Source organism: Ixodes scapularis, unplaced genomic scaffold (genome assembly GCF_016920785.2).
Source record: "Ixodes scapularis isolate PalLabHiFi unplaced genomic scaffold, ASM1692078v2 PGA_scaffold0__279_contigs__length_252992795, whole genome shotgun sequence".
In the NCBI taxonomy this organism is placed as follows: Eukaryota; Metazoa; Arthropoda; class Arachnida; order Ixodida; family Ixodidae; genus Ixodes; species Ixodes scapularis.
The window spans coordinates 73,538,752-73,559,648 of NW_024609835.1; the positions used below are offsets into that span (position 1 = coordinate 73,538,752).

A 20,897-nucleotide genomic window follows, 5' to 3' on the forward strand; every position below is an offset into this window, starting at 1 on the left:
AACCCGTTGCAGGTGCCTTGAAGTCGCTGACGCAGATTTTGAGGAATGTATTTGAAAAAGTACTTGGAGGAGACCAAATACATTTGGTTGTATTTGTATCTTGTATTTAAATACTTATTTGTAAATGTAATTAGATTTGTAATTAAATACATTTTTGACAAAGTATTTTGTATTTGTATTTTGATACATATTTGCATGTATTTTGCCCATCCCTGCAAACAGGCAACAAAAAAATGCAAGTACCATAATTAAAAAAAATGGAAAATTTACAATTTGGTATTTGGTTAGTGTGTTAAAAACTTAAAAAACAAGGAGCAAGTACAACACACCATTCTTCCAAACATTTCAGATTTACGATGTAGTACCGCTTGAACTTACTAAGTAAAAAAATCAACATTAAAGAAGAGAAAGGAGGTTCCTTACTTCAGCAGCTGGTCCATTTGCAGCTGTTTCCTCCACTCCTGAAAACAACAGAGCGCAATCATGAGCCCCAAACAAACATTTGTTGGAATCATAAAAGAAACACAAATCAAACAGCTAAAATAGTGCCATTTTTTCCAGTTGACATTAGAGCTTACTTGGTATATTATACTAATTCAAAGGAAATGGACCTTTTTTCAGTAGTTGTCTTCGAACTTCAAATGAAGGGCAGCCCAACTTGCCTCCGCCTGTCAGAATACATTGGCACTGTGCCATTGTGTTGATATTCGCCGCCTTTTATGTACCCCATGCTAGCGTATACTCAAACAAGAATCGCCAAAAAAGACTAAATATGCACAAAGATAGGTGTTGAATATGTTGGTCGACCAGAACTTTGCTCTGCAAAAATGATGACAGTGGGAAGCAAGGCCAGGGGAGGTCGTGTACGCATGTGCAGAAGCTTACTGAAAGAAGGTGCATTGTTATATGCCTCAAGGTAGACTACAATTCATTAAAAGGGTATGGAAACAAAATTTTAGTGTTTATTTCTTTGCCTAAATATGGACTATCAAGAACAAAGACCTCAGAAACACCAGTTGTTCGTTGGAAAGTGGAAGAAAAGATACTTTAAACCAAATTAAAACATAAGCTAATTTCACCCAGTGGATGGATGCCTCTGAAGCTTCGTTGGAGGGTCCTTATGTCATTGGCCTCATAGGGGCAGCGCTGTGTTGCGGGGGTATGGCGTACTAATATACACAAATTGGGCATGTACACAAACGTGAGAGACTGGCGGAGAATGCAACCGTTGAATAGGCCATACTAGGCTGCATCTGCAAGCGGCATTGACAAGCCATTCCCGTTTTGACTGAAGCTAATGGCCGCGAGGTCGTCTCCTTCAGTTTGTTTGCTTCGTTGGATGGATCAAATGTTTGCAAACATTCTGCGCTATTTTGCCATTTTGTGGCAGAGGACTGCGGCAGCAATGTAGTGTACCAACCATCTTGAGACGCCGAAGCTGTTTGTATTACCCGTTCATTGGATCCCACACTTGTGCAGCAATCACTTCTGTAGTGAAGACTTCTACTACAAACAGAGTGCAAAGGCACTGAAGTGGTATGTAGACATGCCAACAGCATGGCTTGACCGGATAATCGAATCACTTGGCTGTGACCTCGCTACAAGCAAGCCGATGCACACGTTGTGGACAAAGCTCGTTATTTTAGTAATAATCTTTGTGTTGACATGGTATTCTACATGCACAACCACAGGTAGCCTGCAGCTCGAGCACTCTGCAAACGCGGTGGTGGCAGTGAGACGATTAGGACGTTGGGATTGATGAAATGGTGTGGTCGTTCAATCCTCAGGTACTTCAGCTGAACGTGCTTGTAACACACTGATGCCACCACATGGCAAAGCTCATAACTACAGTATGCTACCCGAGGCGCAACGCGTTCTTCAATGGCTGATTTTGAAGCGTTTGCCAAACTATGCCATTTAGAAGGATATAGCTATCCCCATTCAAATGTATGTGTGCAACTATCAATTACAGGTATTACTGATCCTATTCGACTATAGTTTGCATATAATAAGTTTCAATTAAGTATCCCCTTAAGACAGAAACAATAAAGATAACATAAAACTTTCAGCATTTGTTCCACAAGCAGATATGAAGATTGAACATAGGAAGCCAATCATACAAAAACCAAACTTCTTCACATTCTATTCAAATGAACCCTCTTAGCATTCCTAGGCTTTATAAATGTATGCTCCATTAAGTGACCCGCTTGGCCCTCAATCTTTAAAGTGGCAAGAAAGCATGCACCAGTACCTTTTGTTTTCTTCTCGTGCTTCTTTTTTGTGAAAAGCTTATAGGCTTCCGTTTGCTGATACTGCTCCATTTCTTTAGTGTATCGCTCTCTGTCTTTTTCCGCTTCATCCAGGTATTTCTGCATTATCCATGCGAGACACAATGTACACTCAGCAGGGCACAGCCAAATTGTGGCGGCATACTTGAATCATGTTTTCAAAATACACTTCTCATAGTACAGCCAATTTCGATAGAAAGGGTTAGCTGTTTTCAAAAACCAAACAAGCCAATGGAGATATGCCAAATTACTTTTTTCTAATGTGAACTGAAAACAGGCAGTATGGAAATGAAGAGCAGTATGATACAGTTGAGGAGAAGAGGGTGTTTGCCATTGTGTGACCTCATGACACACGTCACTATAGAGTTGTCGGCCCATCGTCGGGATTGCCCTTCGTCATTCTGGGTGGGGGAGGAATCAACAGCAAGCAGCCTTTTTTAGGGTAGTGTTTATACTTGTTTTGGGGGAATAAATTCCTGCCCTCTTTTGTGACGGAGTTTTATGTGTCAAGTTTGCCGACCTTTGAAGATAGGGTTTGGATTGTTTCATTGTCTGAAATGTTTCACAGCTTTGAAATGAATAAGGGTATTTTTAAACTTGCTGTCGCAGCCAGTGACGAGATTAAAGCAGTGAAACCAGAGTGTTGTGAAGGGTATGCAGTGCATTTGAATATGGTACTGAATGTCTTCTTGGCACTCACATTAAACTGATTGGCTAGCTTTAATTACTGAAGCTTAATTAAGCTAACTTAATTACTGAATTAGTTAATTACTAATTAAACACAATCAGCATGCCAGTTGTGAGTGTAAAGGCTGAACCGCATGAAAGCGATTTAGCGAGCGACAAGACAAGCAACAGCGACAGTGACGAGAGTCAGCAACGAGCAACGGGGATTTCTCACTGTCACTTGTCGCATTGCTTATCACCTTGGTCGCTTGCTCTCATCGCTTTCAAGCGATTTGACTCATCGTGCGACTGACCGAGTGACAGCGAAGCAGGTTGCCATCGCTTGTCTCATCGCTCTCCAAATCACTTGCATGCAGTTTATACTTAAATGTTGAGAGGGCATTTTTGGAAATCATAATTGTTGTAAAATATAAATGCACATTACGTAATGCTTTTTTTTTTTAATGCATGCGCGGTTTTTACAATCCAATATAGTAAGCCCAATTTAGATGACCAGTGAAATTCAATGTTCCCTGTTCTGTTAAGAGGCCGTTTAGAGCCCGTCAATATCTGCTTCATCATACTTGTTTCTTCCTTTTATGTTGTGCATGTTGCCTTGCTATACTTCTTGTATGTATCTTGTCATTGCATTTTAAGCCATAATCATTTAAGTTACAGATCGCCACGCTTTCATATGGTAGCTGCTTGCTCTTTGCAATGGCACCACTGGCGTAAACATCACTTGTTACTATGCTACAATACAGTAACTGTGCTGTGGTCACAAAGAGAAAAGCAAACCAAAGAACATATGGTCTTGGCTTGAATGGAGACATCACATATATCACTGGAAAGAAAGGTAAACTTTTACACATAGTATACATTAAAAAAATGTTTTTCCCTTTCTAAATAAAACCAGTAAAAGTATGCCGAGCTAAAAAAAAAAGTGTGTCACAGTTCATAGCTCAGATTGTGTTCATTTTTAACAAGCTAAGAAAGTTATAAATCTTCCAATTTTCTAAAGGAAGAAACTGAAAACATAATTGCCTGCTTGTCCGTTGGTTCCAGCTTGCTCCATTCATTTGCCAAAATCTTGGTGATATCCGGGAAATTAGCAGTTGGGTTGTCTGCCCTCACTCTTTCACGTCTATCATTCAAGAAGCGAACATATCCTGTGAGCGGCTTCTCTGGAGCATTCACATCTCGTGCAGCCTTCTTTCGCTTTTTGACCTTGGGCCATTTGGATTTCTTTTTCTGCGAGTGAAAAAAAGGACGAATTATTAAAAATGGGAGGATAACACACAGCCACTGTTTTTCAGTCAACGGTGAAGAAAAAAGATCTTTGGTAGGAAAATTAACAGTGCAAAAACAGAGAACTGAAAGTATTCTAATGTTAGCACTTCCCTATCCCTTCGTTAGGTTATAGCAAAACGTAACAATGGAAGTAACAACCTTGAAATGAAGACAATTAAGAGAGCTACTTTGCATGGAAATTAAATTGTGTATTGTTGCTGACTGGCAAGTACAGCTGGGTATTAGGTCATCTGCCATAGACAATGTATCTATGATGGTTTGCTGGTAACTCGTAAAGTGGCTGGGCCATGCAACACAAAAAAAGTGGGCTTGACTACAGTCCTCCGAAAGTCAGGTAGTCCACCCGTGATACCTAAGGTCCCTACGTACTAAAAGGTAGCGTGAACAATTCTCTGAAATGGGGAAGAGAAATTCCTCCTCGCCCATGCCCCTCATCTACAAATATTTTTTTCCCCTTGCTTAGTTGGACTGGGTGCAACACATGACTGTTACCTTCCCATAATCCCGCACAATTCGGTCGTCTGCTCTGAATCGGCACCATTTTCGTGCGAGGTATGGCGGTGACTCCGTTGCTTACAGTCCGCCATAGGTTGCACTTTTTTTTTTGTACCATGACCTCGGAAACAACGCGATGCCATCTTGCTGCAATGTGGATTGTACAAACAGCATTGCAAAAGGGAAGCTTTTTATTCACCTAACGGAAAAAAAAAAAATCTTCAGCAACGAAGACAATGTAGGGACAGAACGAGCGGGTTGGTATGGATAGTAAACTTGAGGAAGTTTGTGTTTGTCCGTCCTTTCTCGTTTTCTTCCCCAAGTTTACGAAGACAATGGCTCCACCGGATCGGTCAAAAAAGCTTTGACTGCCTCCAAGGAGACAAGTATTTGAGGCACTGTATCATAGGGGGCGAGGGCACCCCTCCCTCCCTCCCCCCTCCCCCCCCCCCCCCCCCCCGAAATCTTCCATTTTGCTGGGGCCTCCTCTCCCCCCTCCCCCTCATACATGGACAATTGATGCAGGGTACTTTGTGACTGGCCGGTCATTTGCGCCATATAACACACGCATGCTCAATTACTGTACTCTGTTTAGTTTCGGTTTTGAAAGGCGACCAAAATGGGTTTTGTGGTGCAGGCTTGGCGCAGATTACCCATATTTTGGCAAAATGTAGCAGGGTGTAGCAGAGTTAGCCCCTTGGCGCAGTTTGGCACAATTGGCACAGAAATCACATCGCTGCATTTGTCGATCAAGACAGCTTCCGGTACTTTAAACTCCAATAAAGGTGTACAAACGCTAGTTTTCTCAGGTTAGAAAACAGAACTGTGTTCATATTTAAAAAGAAAAAAATTCTCTAGTCCACCGATGCAATAGCAACAAGTACGGCCCGGCACACATAGGCACGCACCTTGTGGGCTTCACATGAAAATGGCGGCAAGGGGCATAGCGCGGAAAGAGGGTGAGGAGGATCATCCACAATGGAGAAGAGAAAAACGCAGAGGGAGGAGGAATTTATTTATTATTTCAAAATGTTGTTACCTTACAGGGCCCCTGAAAATTCATTTTTCAACACATGTGTCCCAACCAAACTGTTAAAAAAAATTTTTTTTCTGTTTTTTTAAAAAGGGCTATTGCAGGAGTGGAAAAGAATACATTGCACATCAATACAACACAATAAATTGTATGAAGTATGCACCCTTTAGAAAACAATACCAGCAATTAAAAATGCCTCAACAAAACAACAACATATACCAACAAAAACCTAGTACACTTATAATATAAATTTCTCAAGTTCAAGTGAATGAATAGCTCCATCAATGCTGTTTTAACTATTGATGGTTTTCGGGAAAAAAGAATATTTAAAACATGTGAGGTGACATGTATACGGTAGAACATCTAGAGGATGGAAGCTGCGAGTGCATGATTGAGTAATGAAATCAATATACTTTTCTCAAATAACTACACAGTTCTTATTCACTATTTTGTGTAGCAGCTTTAGTTGTTCCACAACACGTCTTGAACCTAAGGCTTCAAGTCCAATGTCTGGCATTGAAGATGTAGGAGAAAATGTATGATCATATCGATTCAGAATAATCTGGTTGCCTCAGCTGGTATTGCGCCAAGCAGCTTAAGCGGTTATTTTAGCTTTCCGAGTTGAAAACTTCAAAGTTCTTTTAATGCTACCTTTCAGTATATAGGGGCATTCGTACCTAGGGTCACCGGATCCTGGGAAAGTTGTGCTATTGAGCTGCCCTGCCTGCTAGGAGGACACAGGTACTAACACACAGACGACCAAAACTTTGCAAGGCGATTAACTGATCAGTCTCTGTTCCCATGGCAATCACCACTTAGGTCCTTTAAAATTTTTGAAGTTTTGAAAGGATCATTCTAAATCAGCTGTGCCAAGATTGTTATAGAGCGTCATAGTACTGAAACTTTTCCTTGTCAAGATGAGCGTCTTTGGCACTGTGTATGAAATCAACTTATCATTCAAGCTTGTCTCCACAGATCCCTTACAATGATATTGTCCTTCTTGTCTATTCCAAGACAGAAAAATTATCTTTCAATGCCACCAAGCACCATGCCGATTGTGAATATTCATACTTGTTTCGCCGATGTGTACAAGAAAAAATCTCGGTAAACAGAAAATGCCTTTAGAAAGCAACCTGACGCCACAAATGTAGACCGGCTCACCAAGAACGGAAAGGTCCCCCAAGGAGAAACTGCTCATTCCATAAATCAACATGGCGACCATGCAGGGAGCTTGGCGCTACTATTTCATGACTCAGAGTCTTTAGTGTTACCCAGTCAAGTAGGGTGGCCATTGGGGTGAAGGTTAGTTGCACTACTTCTTATCAACACTTTAAATCCTCATCCCTATAGGCTCACACCTAGACAACCATCCTCCTCTTATATTGTTACCGCTGTCGATTAAAGCGTTGCTTTCCTTGTTTAACCCTTTCAATACTGTAATGATTCTGAAAAAACATGCCCAAAATCCTGATATTTTTAGTGGTAGGAAGTGTTTAATATGGTTCTCAGAGTGACACCATAAGCAATATTTTACCAAAAACATGTGTTAAAAAATTAAACAAAAATATGCAAAAATATGAAAAAGTGAGCTTCAGTGCTTAAATGAAGTTTTATACCACCCACATGCTCACAAAATGTTTGGCTGAACATCAACATAAAACAGTCACAAATAAGGGAGTCTTTTTTTTTCCTATAGTGCTAAGCTTAATTTGTTCCAAGACTTCAAGCTCAGACTTGTTTCCGAGTGTTAGAAGTTTGTCTTGGTGTGGTACGTACTAAGCATGCTATGGCATGCTTAGTACGTACCTAATAATATTTATTTATTTCATGCACACGACGCATTTTCTTGTCGGGCTCTTTCTTCTCAGTTGGTAACAGATAGTTGGGAAAATGTCGCTCCATCAGACTCGACAGGCTGTTGTCAGGGGGTCTACCTTTTTGAGGTCGGCTCTGAAGGTCACAGTTCTGTTGGATGAGTGCTTCCACCAACTTGACCCGTAACTTAAGATGCATGATACTGTCACCACTCTTCTGGTAGACCACGAACACGTTATAGATGGCCCTTCCAGCAAATGGCAAAACACCTTTTTGTATATTTTTGTCCATTCCTTGCACAAGGGTAGTAGGACAAGTTTTGGTCGCTTTAGTCAACACCACACATAGTGTTGTTGTATTCCATCACTAAGAGTAGCTTTGACTCCACCTCGCCTCTCTTGTTTGTTACATCAACCATTCCCACAAAGTGCAGCATGCTGAGGAAGGTTACGACCTTCTTATCCTTCCATGGAAGTGATAGACACTTGCCTTTCTGATAAGCATATGTATGACCCTTCTGGAGCTGTTTTGTAGCAAAGTTTGGCATGTTCCTGCAACCAGGTCGTGCTGTCCCATACACATGTGTCTTGTGCTCAATCAGTGCTTCGACTAGTTCAGGCAAGTCGTAATACTTGTCCACGGTTACACAGTGGCCCAAATCGAGAAGGGGACTCATAAGGGAAAGTAGCACGCGTGTATCCATGGCTACTTATGCATTATCAACAAGAGCACCTTTCCCGGTGTACATAAGCATGTTCCAAATGTGTCCACTTGATGACTCGTATAAAACAAAAACCTTTACGCTGAAATGGGCATGTTTCAAAGTCATGTACTGCTTCCATGATAACTTGCCCTTGAAGCGAAGGTAGCTCTCATCCATGGACACATCTCGCTCCATCGTGTAAGGAGTCTGAAACTTCTCGGTAAGTCTGGTGAGCACGGGCCAAAATTTTCAAAGCTTTAAGTTTACGTGCCCATCGACTGGTGCCTCGTTATCGGTTAAGTGTAGAAACTTCATGATCAGTGTGAGATCTCTGTCCATCACGTCCCCAAATACAGGAAACCATAGAACTTCTCGTGTCGACCAGTACAGCTTGACATTTGGCTTCTCAATGACATCTTGCAAGATGATCAGGGCGAAGAACGTCATCAGCTCTTTTCTGCCAATCTCTCTCCAGGTTTTAAATGAGAAGCGTGGTGCATCCGAAGAAACTGGATTGCATACCAGTTGGTCTTTTCGACGATTAGGTCGATAATCTCCCAATCAAAGAAATACTGCGGAAAGTACTTCACAACCCCAGCTGATTCGTCCAGATGGACCTTGAATCACGGTGATCCCACGAAAAAAAATCGAGGTGGCGCACAAGGAACGTTACTTGCGTCGATCTTCAACCACACACGCGCGAAGTCCAAATCTTTGTCAATCTCTGTCTCGCTCTCGTCGGAACTAAAATAATGCATCGACGGCTTATCCAAATCAGATTCAAGGTCATAATCACTGTCGCTGGAAGAACTTTCTGAAACTGTGCGTTTTTTACCCTTTTTTGCGACTTTCACGCCACTTGAAAAAAGGACAAAGTTCCCCACGGGCGATGCCATTTTTAAAGTTCAAAGTAGCCAGCAGCTCCACCAGAAAAATGCTAAATTAAGCTACATTCGCCTGTTCTGACATTTTGCACCATCTATCGGCCATTCTGTGATCCTTCGAGAGAAATACAAGCTGAACACTTCCTCACGAACACTACACAAATAAACGCTCTGGACAAGCTGTACTCGACTTCAGGAAAATTGATACATATATGGTAGACAAGCTGAGCTCGTCTTCAGTATTGAAAGGGTTAAGGTCTTTCCGTAAAAGTTTTTAATGCTCTGGCTGTAGGCCACGACAACTTAGCTAGGAAGTTCTTAAGTTACGTACATCGTAACAAGTGGAAAAATTGATATTCACGGACGCAAGAAAGGAAAGTTCTCGTGTGCGAGAGCGGGCTGGTGCTGGACAACATCGGCTTCAGCAACACAAACAACCAAACAGAGAGCTTGGCATAGTTCAAAGCACGCGAGTTTTGAATAACAACAAATACAGGTGGCGTTTCTGCCAACGCTTGTCTGGGGATCGTGTCCGTGCAGTGATATGTCGACGTTACCTTGAATTAAATGGGCCCGAATGCTGAGGCCGGGATAAATGCCTTCGTCGACAGATGCGAACTCAATCGCTATGAAGGCAACACAACTTTCATCATTGCTAAAAGGAGACGGCCCGCGCCGCTCGTTTACAAAGCGGCACACATGCAAACAAATCGCCACAATGTTTTTCGTGGCCTCAGGGATGCAGGAGCGAGCCGATGTCCAAGAAGATACGTTTGAACTACGAGAATATCAGCAAGGGCCACGTAAATACCTGTTCACACTAGGAGCAGACATGGGAGTGTTTGATCGAAGCAGTGGAACCACGCTGTTGGATCACGCCTTAGTAAGTGCTTCGGGATTGATCTTTTTCAATTGCAACTCGATGCTGACGTGGCAATCGGTAGTGGAAGGTTGGACTCGCATCGCGTAGCTCCCACGAGCTACATTAGCTCAACAGTGTTGACGTACCGTCATGTCGGAATAAAAAGGACATACTAATAACAATGTGAATCTGCCATATGTTGCAAAGAGAATCCGTACGGCATTTATTTGAACTCTATATCAAACAAAACAAGAAGATGGAATCAATGAAAGCTGTCTTTTTTTTGACAAGAGCATTTGCCACCGCTGCCTCTGAAAACAGGGCAATGACAAGGGGAAGATACTGACCTCTTAACCGAAAATTGAGGTAAGCGATCAAACTATTTTTATGGGAAGGGTACATAAGGGTCGCACGGGCATATTTTATTTGGCGAGCCAGTCGGTCGTGGGTAGACGGTCTTGGCCATGGAACGTCAGACCAACACTGCGTCGGAGTGCCTTGCTAGGCCTAGTGCCGAGCTAGCCCTTGGCGGTCACTTGGTCGGCAGGATCATTGCTGTCGTAGCTTTTTCCAGATAGCTGTGGACTCAGCATTCATCTCTGTCATAGTCGGTTTCAAGTACTTCTTTCTTTTTTCTTACTGCTTGACGTCGGGATGCGTGAAGAGCATGTAGAAAAATAAATGTTTATAGGTCCTCACGACAAGCAACTGAGCGACGCTGTTGGCCATGCTGATTTGATTGTAAAAAAATGTGTAAGACACCCCTGAAGCTGTCGTAGGATTCTGATCTAACTCATGCAACACTTACAAACATTTTGCTTCGTGAATACGGATTTGTGCGTGTTTTGTCGTACGCACTGTTTTGGGGTAAGATCATTTTGTGAATCATGCCTCAGATATTCTGCTGTCACAAACAGGGAAAGAGCTGCTCAGAGCCTCCACATTTCGTTGTATGTAGTCAAGGAGGCAGTAACAGTAAAAAAAAAGGTAATGGGCTGACCCAATGGCCCATTAGTTCTTTGAAGGGACTACATAAATCGGGTTTTTGTCTTATTGTGCTATGACTAGGGTTCGGAGTTTTCGGTTTAAACCGATAAAAACCGATAAAAGTACGCCGAATCCATTTTTGGAAATTCGGTTTTAACCGGAAAAGGTCAGTTTTTAGGTTCGGCAGTTTCGATTTAAACCGATAAAAACCGATAAAATTTCGTCGAATCCATTTTTTTAAATTCAGTTTTAACCGGAAAATGTCACTTTGACCGTCCAGTCGTACCGCAGAGCCGTGGCGAGCGTGTTTTCAAACTCGTTGTGAGGAAGACTGACTAGATGCAAGCTCTGCATGTTGCATTGTGCTTCAAAACGTCGCACCGCGTCTCTTTCGGCGATTTTGGCTCAGGCAGCGCGTCATCTCCTCAGCCTGCCAGCGTCCAGTGCTAGCGTTGAGAGGGCGTTCTCGAAGCTCAGGGTCATATATTAACAGGAAAGAAATAGTGTGGATCAAGAAGGAGAACCTGGGGAAGTACATGTTTGTGTGTACTATAATGAGATCACGTATTCCTGATGTACAGAAGGTGAGGTTGCATGTTTTGGGGGCATAGGCTTCATATCTGACTTGTTTGTACTTCTGCATTTTTTTCTTGTTTCTTCTACAGTTGCACACATTTGCCAAATGAAGTGTCCATTTCTTTTTCAACGTATCTGCTCCGTTATTCTTTGAGTGATCACAAATATCAGAGCTACGTACAAGGATCATCTGATCCGGTGTCCGTTGGTGTTTATTTTAAATTCACCGAAAAAAGCCGATAAATTTTTGCGGGCATAAATATACGCCGAAAAAAAACGAAAATTGAATTTTAAAATAAACACCGAAAAAAGTACGCCGAATTTTGAAAAAATAGAAACCGAAAACGCAGAACCCTAGCTATGACTTACAACACAAAAGCCTGTAGGTGCTGCATTTTGTGTACCAAAATGTCAAAGAATGCACTCACCTGAGAAAGAAGTAAAATTATAAAAATGCCTTTTTTCCCTACATACATCATGTCTGCAAACGACATACATCTGATTGTGGTTGACACAACAGCAGACAGATGGCGGCAGTGGTCCCCTTGCCGTAAAGCATTGGATACTTTGTTGCCAGGTGCCACCATTCTTTGATCAGCTGCCGGCACCCCCATTGGTTGCCAGCAATGCATTACCATTTTTGGATCGTAAGACATCCCATGTGCGCACGTGGTCTGTTTTCACTATTGTCAACACAGCACCACAGCACAACACAGACAGAAAGAATTCTCTCATTAATCTTTGGTAGCTGCCAACGATGAGGCTCATTTGCAGAGACTTTACTATTTTTAGCTAAAGCACATCCCATCATGCACCACCTTGGTGGTACTTGTATAGTCAATAAAATTAATCCAGTGCCTTACCTTGCCTTAGGGGCACTGGCACATCAAAATCATTTTCTTTTATTATCCAAAATGATTGAAAACGATGCCTCAAAATTTGAAACTTGGGAATTCAGTATTTGTAACGTAAAAAAACAGTTTCCGAATAATAAATTTGAAGCTCCCGCACGATCCGCGCCAGTGTAGTGACGTCAAATATTGAACCGTCCTGCGAGTCGAGTTTCTCCGAAGCCTCTGAACTGCCACCACCCGAAGTGTAGTGATCGCCGGCGTCCCGCGAACAACCAGCTGCGAGCAGACGATAATTGACTTTTGAGTTTTAAGTTCTTTTAGAGCCCTTTCAGCATTCTCAAATTCTTTAAAACAGTGTGAGTTTGAAAAGAACGCACAGTGGACTTTTGTGAACGACGTGAGGGGCCATGTCGTGCCGATCCTGCATGAAAGGCTGCCCCGGTGTGGTCACAACCCAAACTACAATACACAGCACCAAACACGGTTGTTTTCACCATTTGACGATTTCCTTTCTGAAGTCTGAGACGTCGTCGGGCTCCTAAAAAAGACAACTTCGTCTGATTCCCCGACTCACCGATCATCCTCTGCTACATGCGTCAAGCGCTGCAATGTTTTATGAGGGAGGATACAAAGCCAGGAGGCGACATCACTGCAGACTCTGATTTTCGTTATTTCAAGGGCCTTAGTGTGTTTGCAATGGAGTTAAAGAATGTTTTATGAATGGAGTCATTAAATGTTATAGAAATGTCACTTACAAAGCTTCTAAATTTCATAATATTTGACGTCACAAATCAAAAGAAGCGAGCAGGTGAGGAGCGGCAGGGAAGGGCGCCAAAAATAAAAAGGTGTGCGCGCGCGTAGGGAAATTCTTTTTTGCATTGCAGTATATCTTTTTGTGTGTCCGGCTACAACTTGCACCGTTTTAGACATTAAAAAAAAAAATACCCTTTAAACAGATTATCCTTTTGAGTTAGAACTGGTATGTACTTTTTTATGTTAGTAGACAGTACATGATTTTGTCATTTTTAGTAACAACACATATTGAATAAACACAATACCAAAAATAAAGATGGTTTGTGGGGTAATTTCAGCTACGCAGACACCCTTTCTGAACTGCTGCCATCATCTATCAGCCGTTGCACCAGCAAGAGGTATTTGCAGACGAACGCTATAGGTAAGGAAAAATAATTTCCTTAATTTTATACTTTTTACTAAGGTAGGATCATCAATTCAAACTTTTAAACACCAAAGGCACCACATACAGGATACTGTAGTCATATGTTAAGAAATAAACTTATAGGTACTCGTCAGGGTTCCAGAGCGTGCCACCGTCGGTTCATCATCAGCGCCACCATGGCCAAATGAGGCAACACTGGGACGGCTAAAGTCGGCAGGGCTGCCGGCGTTCTTTCACGAGATTATGTTATTACCGACTCTGGGCATTATGTTGTGGAGCACTACACTGTTAACTATTTTAAAAATGTATCAAACATTAAATATACTCACGTGTATGTGTGTATGGTTCTAGCTTTAGGGAGTTTTTGTAGGAGCCTTCTTCGATAGGCTCAGCCAACCCAAAAGGGAACTAGCAGAACCAAATTGAACATCCTGATATTACGGCCAAATTTAAGTGAACGTAAGTAGACGAAGGCCGTTCTCTTTCTTTTTACATTGTTTGAACATGCCTCAGAGCCATGAAAGTAAAGACTTCGTCGAGCTTCCTTCCTTTATAAAAGAGAAACTAAAAGCGCCCCCCTCCCTCCCTGTCACCTAACCATTTTTTCCAAGTGAACTCTTCTCGCATGAAAAGCTAACATCATTTTGTGGATCAACTTGTTTCCCGTCCCCTCATCGTCGTGTTGAAGACGATTCTGCTGTCCAAGGAATGTGTTTTTCGAGCAAGCTGGCTGTAGTTATGATGGTGTCATACACAGTTGCTCGTCGCAAGCCTATGCTCGTTCTCGTCGATTGAATATTTAGCTGTCTTTTGCATAGAACACAAATAAATGCCGCATGGATAACTTTTTCTCATGAGGTACATAAATTTTTAATTCATGAGCAGGCTGTTTTCTCGCAGCTTGGAACGAATTTAGAACTGTATAGACACAAGTCGAAATAGAGCAACCATCTTGGGCAGCTACACGATCACGCTCAAGGCACGAACGACAGTCCGCTGTGCAACTGGCCTAGAGGAGAAAACGCTCACTGCGGTAACTACGCTAGAGCTATTAAAAAACATTGTTAGATCAAGATATGTCAGCGGAGTAGGAGGCAGCAAGAATGTCAAAGGACTGATCTGACTCCAGAGAGTCATCGCATCGAACTCAAAGACAATGCCGGGCTTCATGCGCATTAATTCCAAAAAAAGTCAAATTTGGGGGTTTTACGTGCCAAACCTACGACGGGCATCTGGCACGCCCCAGCGGAGGACTGAGGATTAATTTCGATCACCTGGGGATCTTTTGACGTGCAACCGAAAGCTCAGTTACACGGCACCTTCCCCGCAATAAGCCTCCGTCGGGTGTATCTCAAAACGTCCCATTCGCATTTGAACCTTGCACATTTCGTCCTATTCTTATTTGGTCCTTCTCGTTTGAACCTTCTCATAAGATCCGAATCGTGTTTTTCGCAACTGGGCCCATTCTCATTTTGCCCGTTCGCCCTACGACCGAATGGCATTACTTCGGCATGCTTCTAACGTTGTTATGCCTTCGCGGCTTTGTTGATGAGCCTTACCTTGCTTGAGCCCCCAACATACCATTAGGTATATGTTATGTGTAGAGGTGTGCACTGAGAATCGTACAATGACGCGTCCTTCCCTTCCTCTAAGCAAACGAAAAAAAAAGCGATGAACATTTAATTTGGAAACTTTGTTTGAACAGAAATAGCATACATATTAGCAGTGGTTCTCAACCATTGATGTTTCGCGGACCCCTTGTAGAAAGGCGGAGATGATGGAGGACCCCGCTCGGGGTGAGGGGAATAGAGAGGTATAGGCTATTATGATAATGATTTAATAAATGGATATAACTAATTGCTAGTGTAAAGTAGACTTATCTCATTGACAAACGCACGAGAGTACTCACCCAAAAATTGGAACATTTCTTAACGACGTGAAGAAAGACAACTAATATTGTCGTGCTTGACTGATAAGACATGGCTTTGCGGACCCCTATAGATGCCTTCGCGACCCCCATTTGAGAAACACTGCAATATAGAAGTGGTGGCATTGTCCCAGGTCGGGAGACCCCAAAAAACGTGACATTTCGGAATATGATCTGGCTGCGATAAATACTTGGTCTGTTTTATTGTCAGCTAGTAGCTTTTCGCGACGATCTCGCCGCACTGCTAAAATCCTTGGCAGAGAGAGTATGCCTGCAGCGTGGCACACACACACACGCACGCACAAAATATATCAATGTACTTATTAATATAACCCCCCAAAAAAAAACTATTTTCGTATAGAACGAGTCAAGTGCGACGGGTCAAAGCGAGATATTTTTGAGAATGGCTGTTTTGAAAAGGGCCAGGTGAAAAGGGCGAAACGAGAACGGACTCAAATGAGGAGGGTTGAAATGCGAAGGACGAAACGGGAAAGGACCAAATGCGCCAGGTCCAAGAGAGAAGATCTTTTTGAGAATGGTTGTTTTGAGAAGAGCCAAGTGAGAAGGGCGAAACGAGAACGGGCTCAAATGATAACCTCCCGCCTCCGTCATATTGCGGGCACCTCGGTCGGGATTCGAACCCGCCACGCGGGGATCCGTAGGCCGGCGCTCTCGCCTCGGAGCCACCGAGGCGGCTGCACATTAATTCCAAATATTGAGTCAAATAGCATGTTTCGAAATCTATATCACATCATGTAATGTAAACGGAATGCTTATTTTACACCTTTTACAGCACTTATTAATCTATGATGGCATTGTATTTCACACATCCTAGACGGGAACCTGCGGAGCTTCACGCCTGCTAAACTTCCAAGCTGCAACAGTCCGGTATGCAACAGTGCCTTCAGCTTCGACGTTTGGTCTTCTGCGACACCTGATAGCACTTCAAAGTGATGCGTGACCAGCCCCACGAGCAAGCAGGCTGGCAAAAGGGCCTTCCCAGTGTTGCAAATATCTTGAGCTAGATGGCACCATGTGTCACACCACACTTGACTGCCCTGAGGCTATGGAATCGTTTTGGAAGACCAATGTGCAATCAGGTTCACGTGATAATATAGAAAACATTGTTTGCATTTAGAGCTGACCCATTTATCAGTGAACAGTTTGGTTTCACTCGTAGTCCAACTTCGATTAAGGTCCATTCAGACACTTGCGTTTGACTACATCCGACTGAGACAAGATTGGCTTGCCCCTTGTGGCGACTTACAACCAACTCCGCAGCAGTGCATCCAGTTGTAAGCCGTTGCGAGAGGCTTAAAAACTGATCGTCTCAGCCGGTCATACTCGGTTGCAAGCACGGTGGAAGATAGAGGAGGTGGCTCAACGCACAGCTCTCCCGGCAGAACGGGCATGTCGAATAAACGTTCGCGGTTCGTATGCATTCCGACAAGTGGCAGAGTGCAGTGCAGGCTATCGTTTCGTCTGGTTTCACCTCGCTCACGTCGTTTGGCTGCGATGGTACGTCGTCCGAGTTGTCGGTTGTCATGTTTTCAGTTGTTCAGCACACGTTTCTTCTAACAATGGGAAGAAAGTGCTTGGGGCTGCTTTGTAACACCGGCTACAAGTCATACCGGCAAAAATTTTCTTTCTTTTCGACCCCGAAGAACGAAGCCCGCCTGAAACTTTGGAGGCACGCCATTCCCTGCAAGGATTCAAGAGTTGGATAATGTCTGCGAAAAACATCTTGAGCTTCATTTTGTTTTGAAAACCTGGACTGCAGAGTACAACGCAACGTCCTTATGAGTGTGCCTCATCAAGCATCTTTGGCCGGCGACGCAGTACCGTCGATATTTCCCGATTGTCGAGCACACCTCTCCAATATAATTGGGGATGCTGCAAACTTTTTTCGAATCGAAGTTTCGATGATTGAATCAAAAAGTTCGAAAGGTTCGAAAGATCTAAAATTTTCTAACTTTCCAAATCGAGAAATTCGACGGAAGTCGAATTTTCGAGTTTATTAAACTAAGAAGTTCGACGCTTTTCAAATTTTCGAACTTATTACGCTCCAAAATTCGATGCTTGTCGAACTTTCGAACCTGATAGACTAAAAAATTCAATGATTTTCTAACTTTCAAACTTCTTGCACTAGAAAGTTTGAAGCTTTTCGAACTTTAGAACTTCCTACGCTAAGAAATTCAATAATTTTCGAACTTTCAAACTTATTAATCTAAAAAATTCGAACATTGTCGAACTCTCGATTCTTGAAAAGTTCGACGAACTTCGAACTTTTAGGGTAAAAGTTCAAAGTTTCGAAAGACCGGCGGGCAGTTTCATTTGGATTCAAGCAGTGAGGTACATCCATATTTTTTTTAATTTTTTTTTGCAGTTTTACATGGGGTGTTGCATTCCTTGCGAAAGACAATGCCGTTTATTTCAATCATTTGGCATGCTTGGTTTTAGAAAAATAGATTCCCGAAGGAGCGAGGAAGGACGACGGGTTTTTGACAATTGTCGTTTGTGCCACATTTGAACCGCGCTATAGCCGAAGCTATTTATGGTAGAGATGTTAAACTTTCTAAGAATTATCTATATATAGCCTAGGTGAGTGTTGTCTTAAGATATGATTATTGTTGTTCAAGACGAGTTTCGAATAAATATAAAAAAACATGTACCTACGGACAATAGACCGATCTCACCAAGCATTCGACGCATGCGCGAGGCAGCCATAACTTTAGTTCACAGGAGGCAATCGGCAGTGCACGAGACTGTTCGTGCGCTGCACGCGCAGAGCTCCAGCCAGGTTGTTGCACGCGCAGAAAGACCAAAGTTCCCTCAATGCATCGCGGCAGCGGTGGCGTAGTCAAACTGGCTGGTGAGATCGGTCTATTGTGCCCTAAACTTGGTAACTTTTTTCGCCTACATTGTTTGGGTGTAGCATTTAAATTAACACCAGAGACAGTACATATCATTACCATCTGCAGAATACAAAATAATGTATTTATCGTTTTTTTGACGTTGAGGAATAAATTAACTCATGGAAAAAGATTTCTAAAATTGTTCAAGTTCAGCGCGTCATAGAAAAAAAAATTTTTTTTTTCTCATTTTACGGTTTTGGGACGTGTTTCTTTTGGCTTGTACACTTTTTGGTAGGAGAAACTTGTTTCATAGTTCTGGGCCTCTGAATATGCAAGAATACAACACTTCTGGCGGGTTCTTGATAGTTTTTTTGTTTTTTTTCCAGCTATTTATTTTTGTATTTATTGTTATGTTTATTTATTAATCATTTTTTACCAATGGCACAGTTATTTAGGTCGAAAAGACATAGCTTTGAACTTTCGAGCCACCGAGCATGTGACGAGTAGTGCCTCCTAACAACGAGTTTCTCAAGGCCTGTTCACACATGCAGCGGAGCGCTACAAGCATAGCGCTGACCTCGTGCTAAGCACGTGCCGACGGGAGCGTTCACCAGCTTTGTATCGCACCATCAAAACTGTTGCTCATGGCATACGATAAGTGCCTGACAGCACGTGAGCAGCGTTACATCAGCGCTTCGCTGCATCTGACAACAGGCCTTAACAATGACCATCTACGCAATCTTTTATGCAGTGAAGAGCGACAGTAGCTTTAAATATGGATAAATAATTTCAGATTAAAATAAGCTCGGCCATGCCCTCTTTCCCCGTATTGTTTTCTTTAAAGTCCAAAATATCTGGGAGGGGGGTGGGGGAGACTGGAGCTCCCCCCCCTTCCCATCCCTTCTTTCTTCCCTCCCTCCCTCCCTCCTCCTCTCCTCTTCCCCCTCCCGCTTTTCCTCTTCCGACGCCAGTGATATGATAGAACGCTCCTCGACCTCAAGTTGCGTCAGCTTCTGTGCTTTTGTCAAGGTGCAGGCGAGTTGTTGTATGTTGATCATTATGCAAAATCCCGAGACTGGGAATGAAATTCGAAAGAAATAGTGTAAGAGGAAAGAAAAAAGGGGACAGGACAAAGCCTCAAACTCAGTTGAGTTGAGTTTGAGACGTTATTCCTGAGCTGAGTTTGCAGCCAAGTTGAGTTTGAGACGTTGTCCTGTCCCCTTTTTTCTGTCTTCTTACACTTTTTTTTCAAATGTCAGTCCCAGTCTCGAGATTTTGCACCATGTACAAACTAAACTTACTATATGCCAGCGTCACTCGGGCGGCGTTCGATCGGATTACTACCAGCGTGAAAAGGGGTAGGGGGGCAGTCTGCCAGATCACTTCAAGGTTTTTCTGAACCTCAACCACCTGCCTGTCCCTAGCCGTTTCGAACTGGATGAGTATTGTTAAACAGTGCGTTCGTAGGACCACTAGTCACAATTACTGATCTATTGTTACACGTCACTGCACTGGCAAATATTCCAGCACATCCGGGGCACTCGTCGTCTCATTTAATTGCCTCACCAACTTCGTCAGTCTAAATATTACACCCAAACTTTTCCAAACCTGATTTCGTGAAAACCAGTGAGGCGTGAAAACGTTATTTGAAACTGAAACTGTGGCGATCATGAAAACCGGACTTCGAACTTTCCGCACTTGGACTTCAAAGAAATCAAACCCTTCAAAGTTGTTTGTTTTTTTTTGTTTTTGTTTTTTCTTTTTTTTAATTTAGCATTAAAACATAATCGAAACCTTCAAGCTTTATGTAGAAAGAAATTCGAAATCTTCGAATTTATCGAACTTTATGTCTTTAAAATTCAATTTTCGAATTTTTCTAATTTTAGATTTAAAGAAATTCGAAACATTCGAATCTCTCAAATTTGAAATTAGGGAAGTTTGAAATCTTTGAATTTATCGAACCTCAAGTAAACAAATATTCAAAATTATCGAACCCGAACTTTTAGAAACCGTGAAAGCTTTGAACTTTTTTAATTCGAAACCCCACGATTTTGGAAAGTTGCTAATTTTTCGAATTCGAACCTCCATACGGTCGAAAATATCTAAACTTTTCGAAATCAAACATCAGTTCGGTTCAAAAATATTGAAACCTTTCGAATTCGAACCTAGGGTGGTTCGCGGCATCCCTAAATATAACCAAACGTCGGAAGGGACCAGCGGTCAGGCAGCCTGCCGACATCCTAAACGAAAGCGCGTTCATCGCACTAATAGGGCTGGAAGTACTGAAGAGGCAGATAACCTGAAAGACAGTGACCGTGATCGAGGAGGATGTTCGTCGTATGTAAACTTTGATCTGGCTTCCCTCAAGGTTGACGCTCCGGAAGCTCCGAAAGTCATCCCGTCAGCCGAACGGTCTCGGCAGCAAGTCTTCAGCGACTTGTTCGAGCTGTTGGCGCCCGCGGTT

General features: G+C 42.7%; 2 protein-coding genes across 2 annotated transcripts in view; both read right to left on the minus strand.

Annotated features, from left to right (window-relative positions):
- Positions 1–20,897, minus strand: part of LOC115322145 (trypsin-1-like) — a 106,864-nt gene that overhangs the window by 65,457 nt on the left and 20,510 nt on the right. The window lies entirely within an intron of this gene.
- Positions 1–20,897, minus strand: part of LOC8038271 (high mobility group protein 20A) — a 50,163-nt gene that overhangs the window by 25,063 nt on the left and 4,203 nt on the right. Inside the window, exons 4-6 of the mRNA XM_029982452.3 lie at positions 3,999–4,205; positions 2,252–2,369; positions 424–461 (exon numbers count right to left, since the gene is read on the minus strand). Coding sequence (XP_029838312.2) covers positions 424–461; positions 2,252–2,369; positions 3,999–4,205 — 363 coding nt within the window. The remainder of the gene's footprint in view (positions 1–423; positions 462–2,251; positions 2,370–3,998; positions 4,206–20,897) is intronic.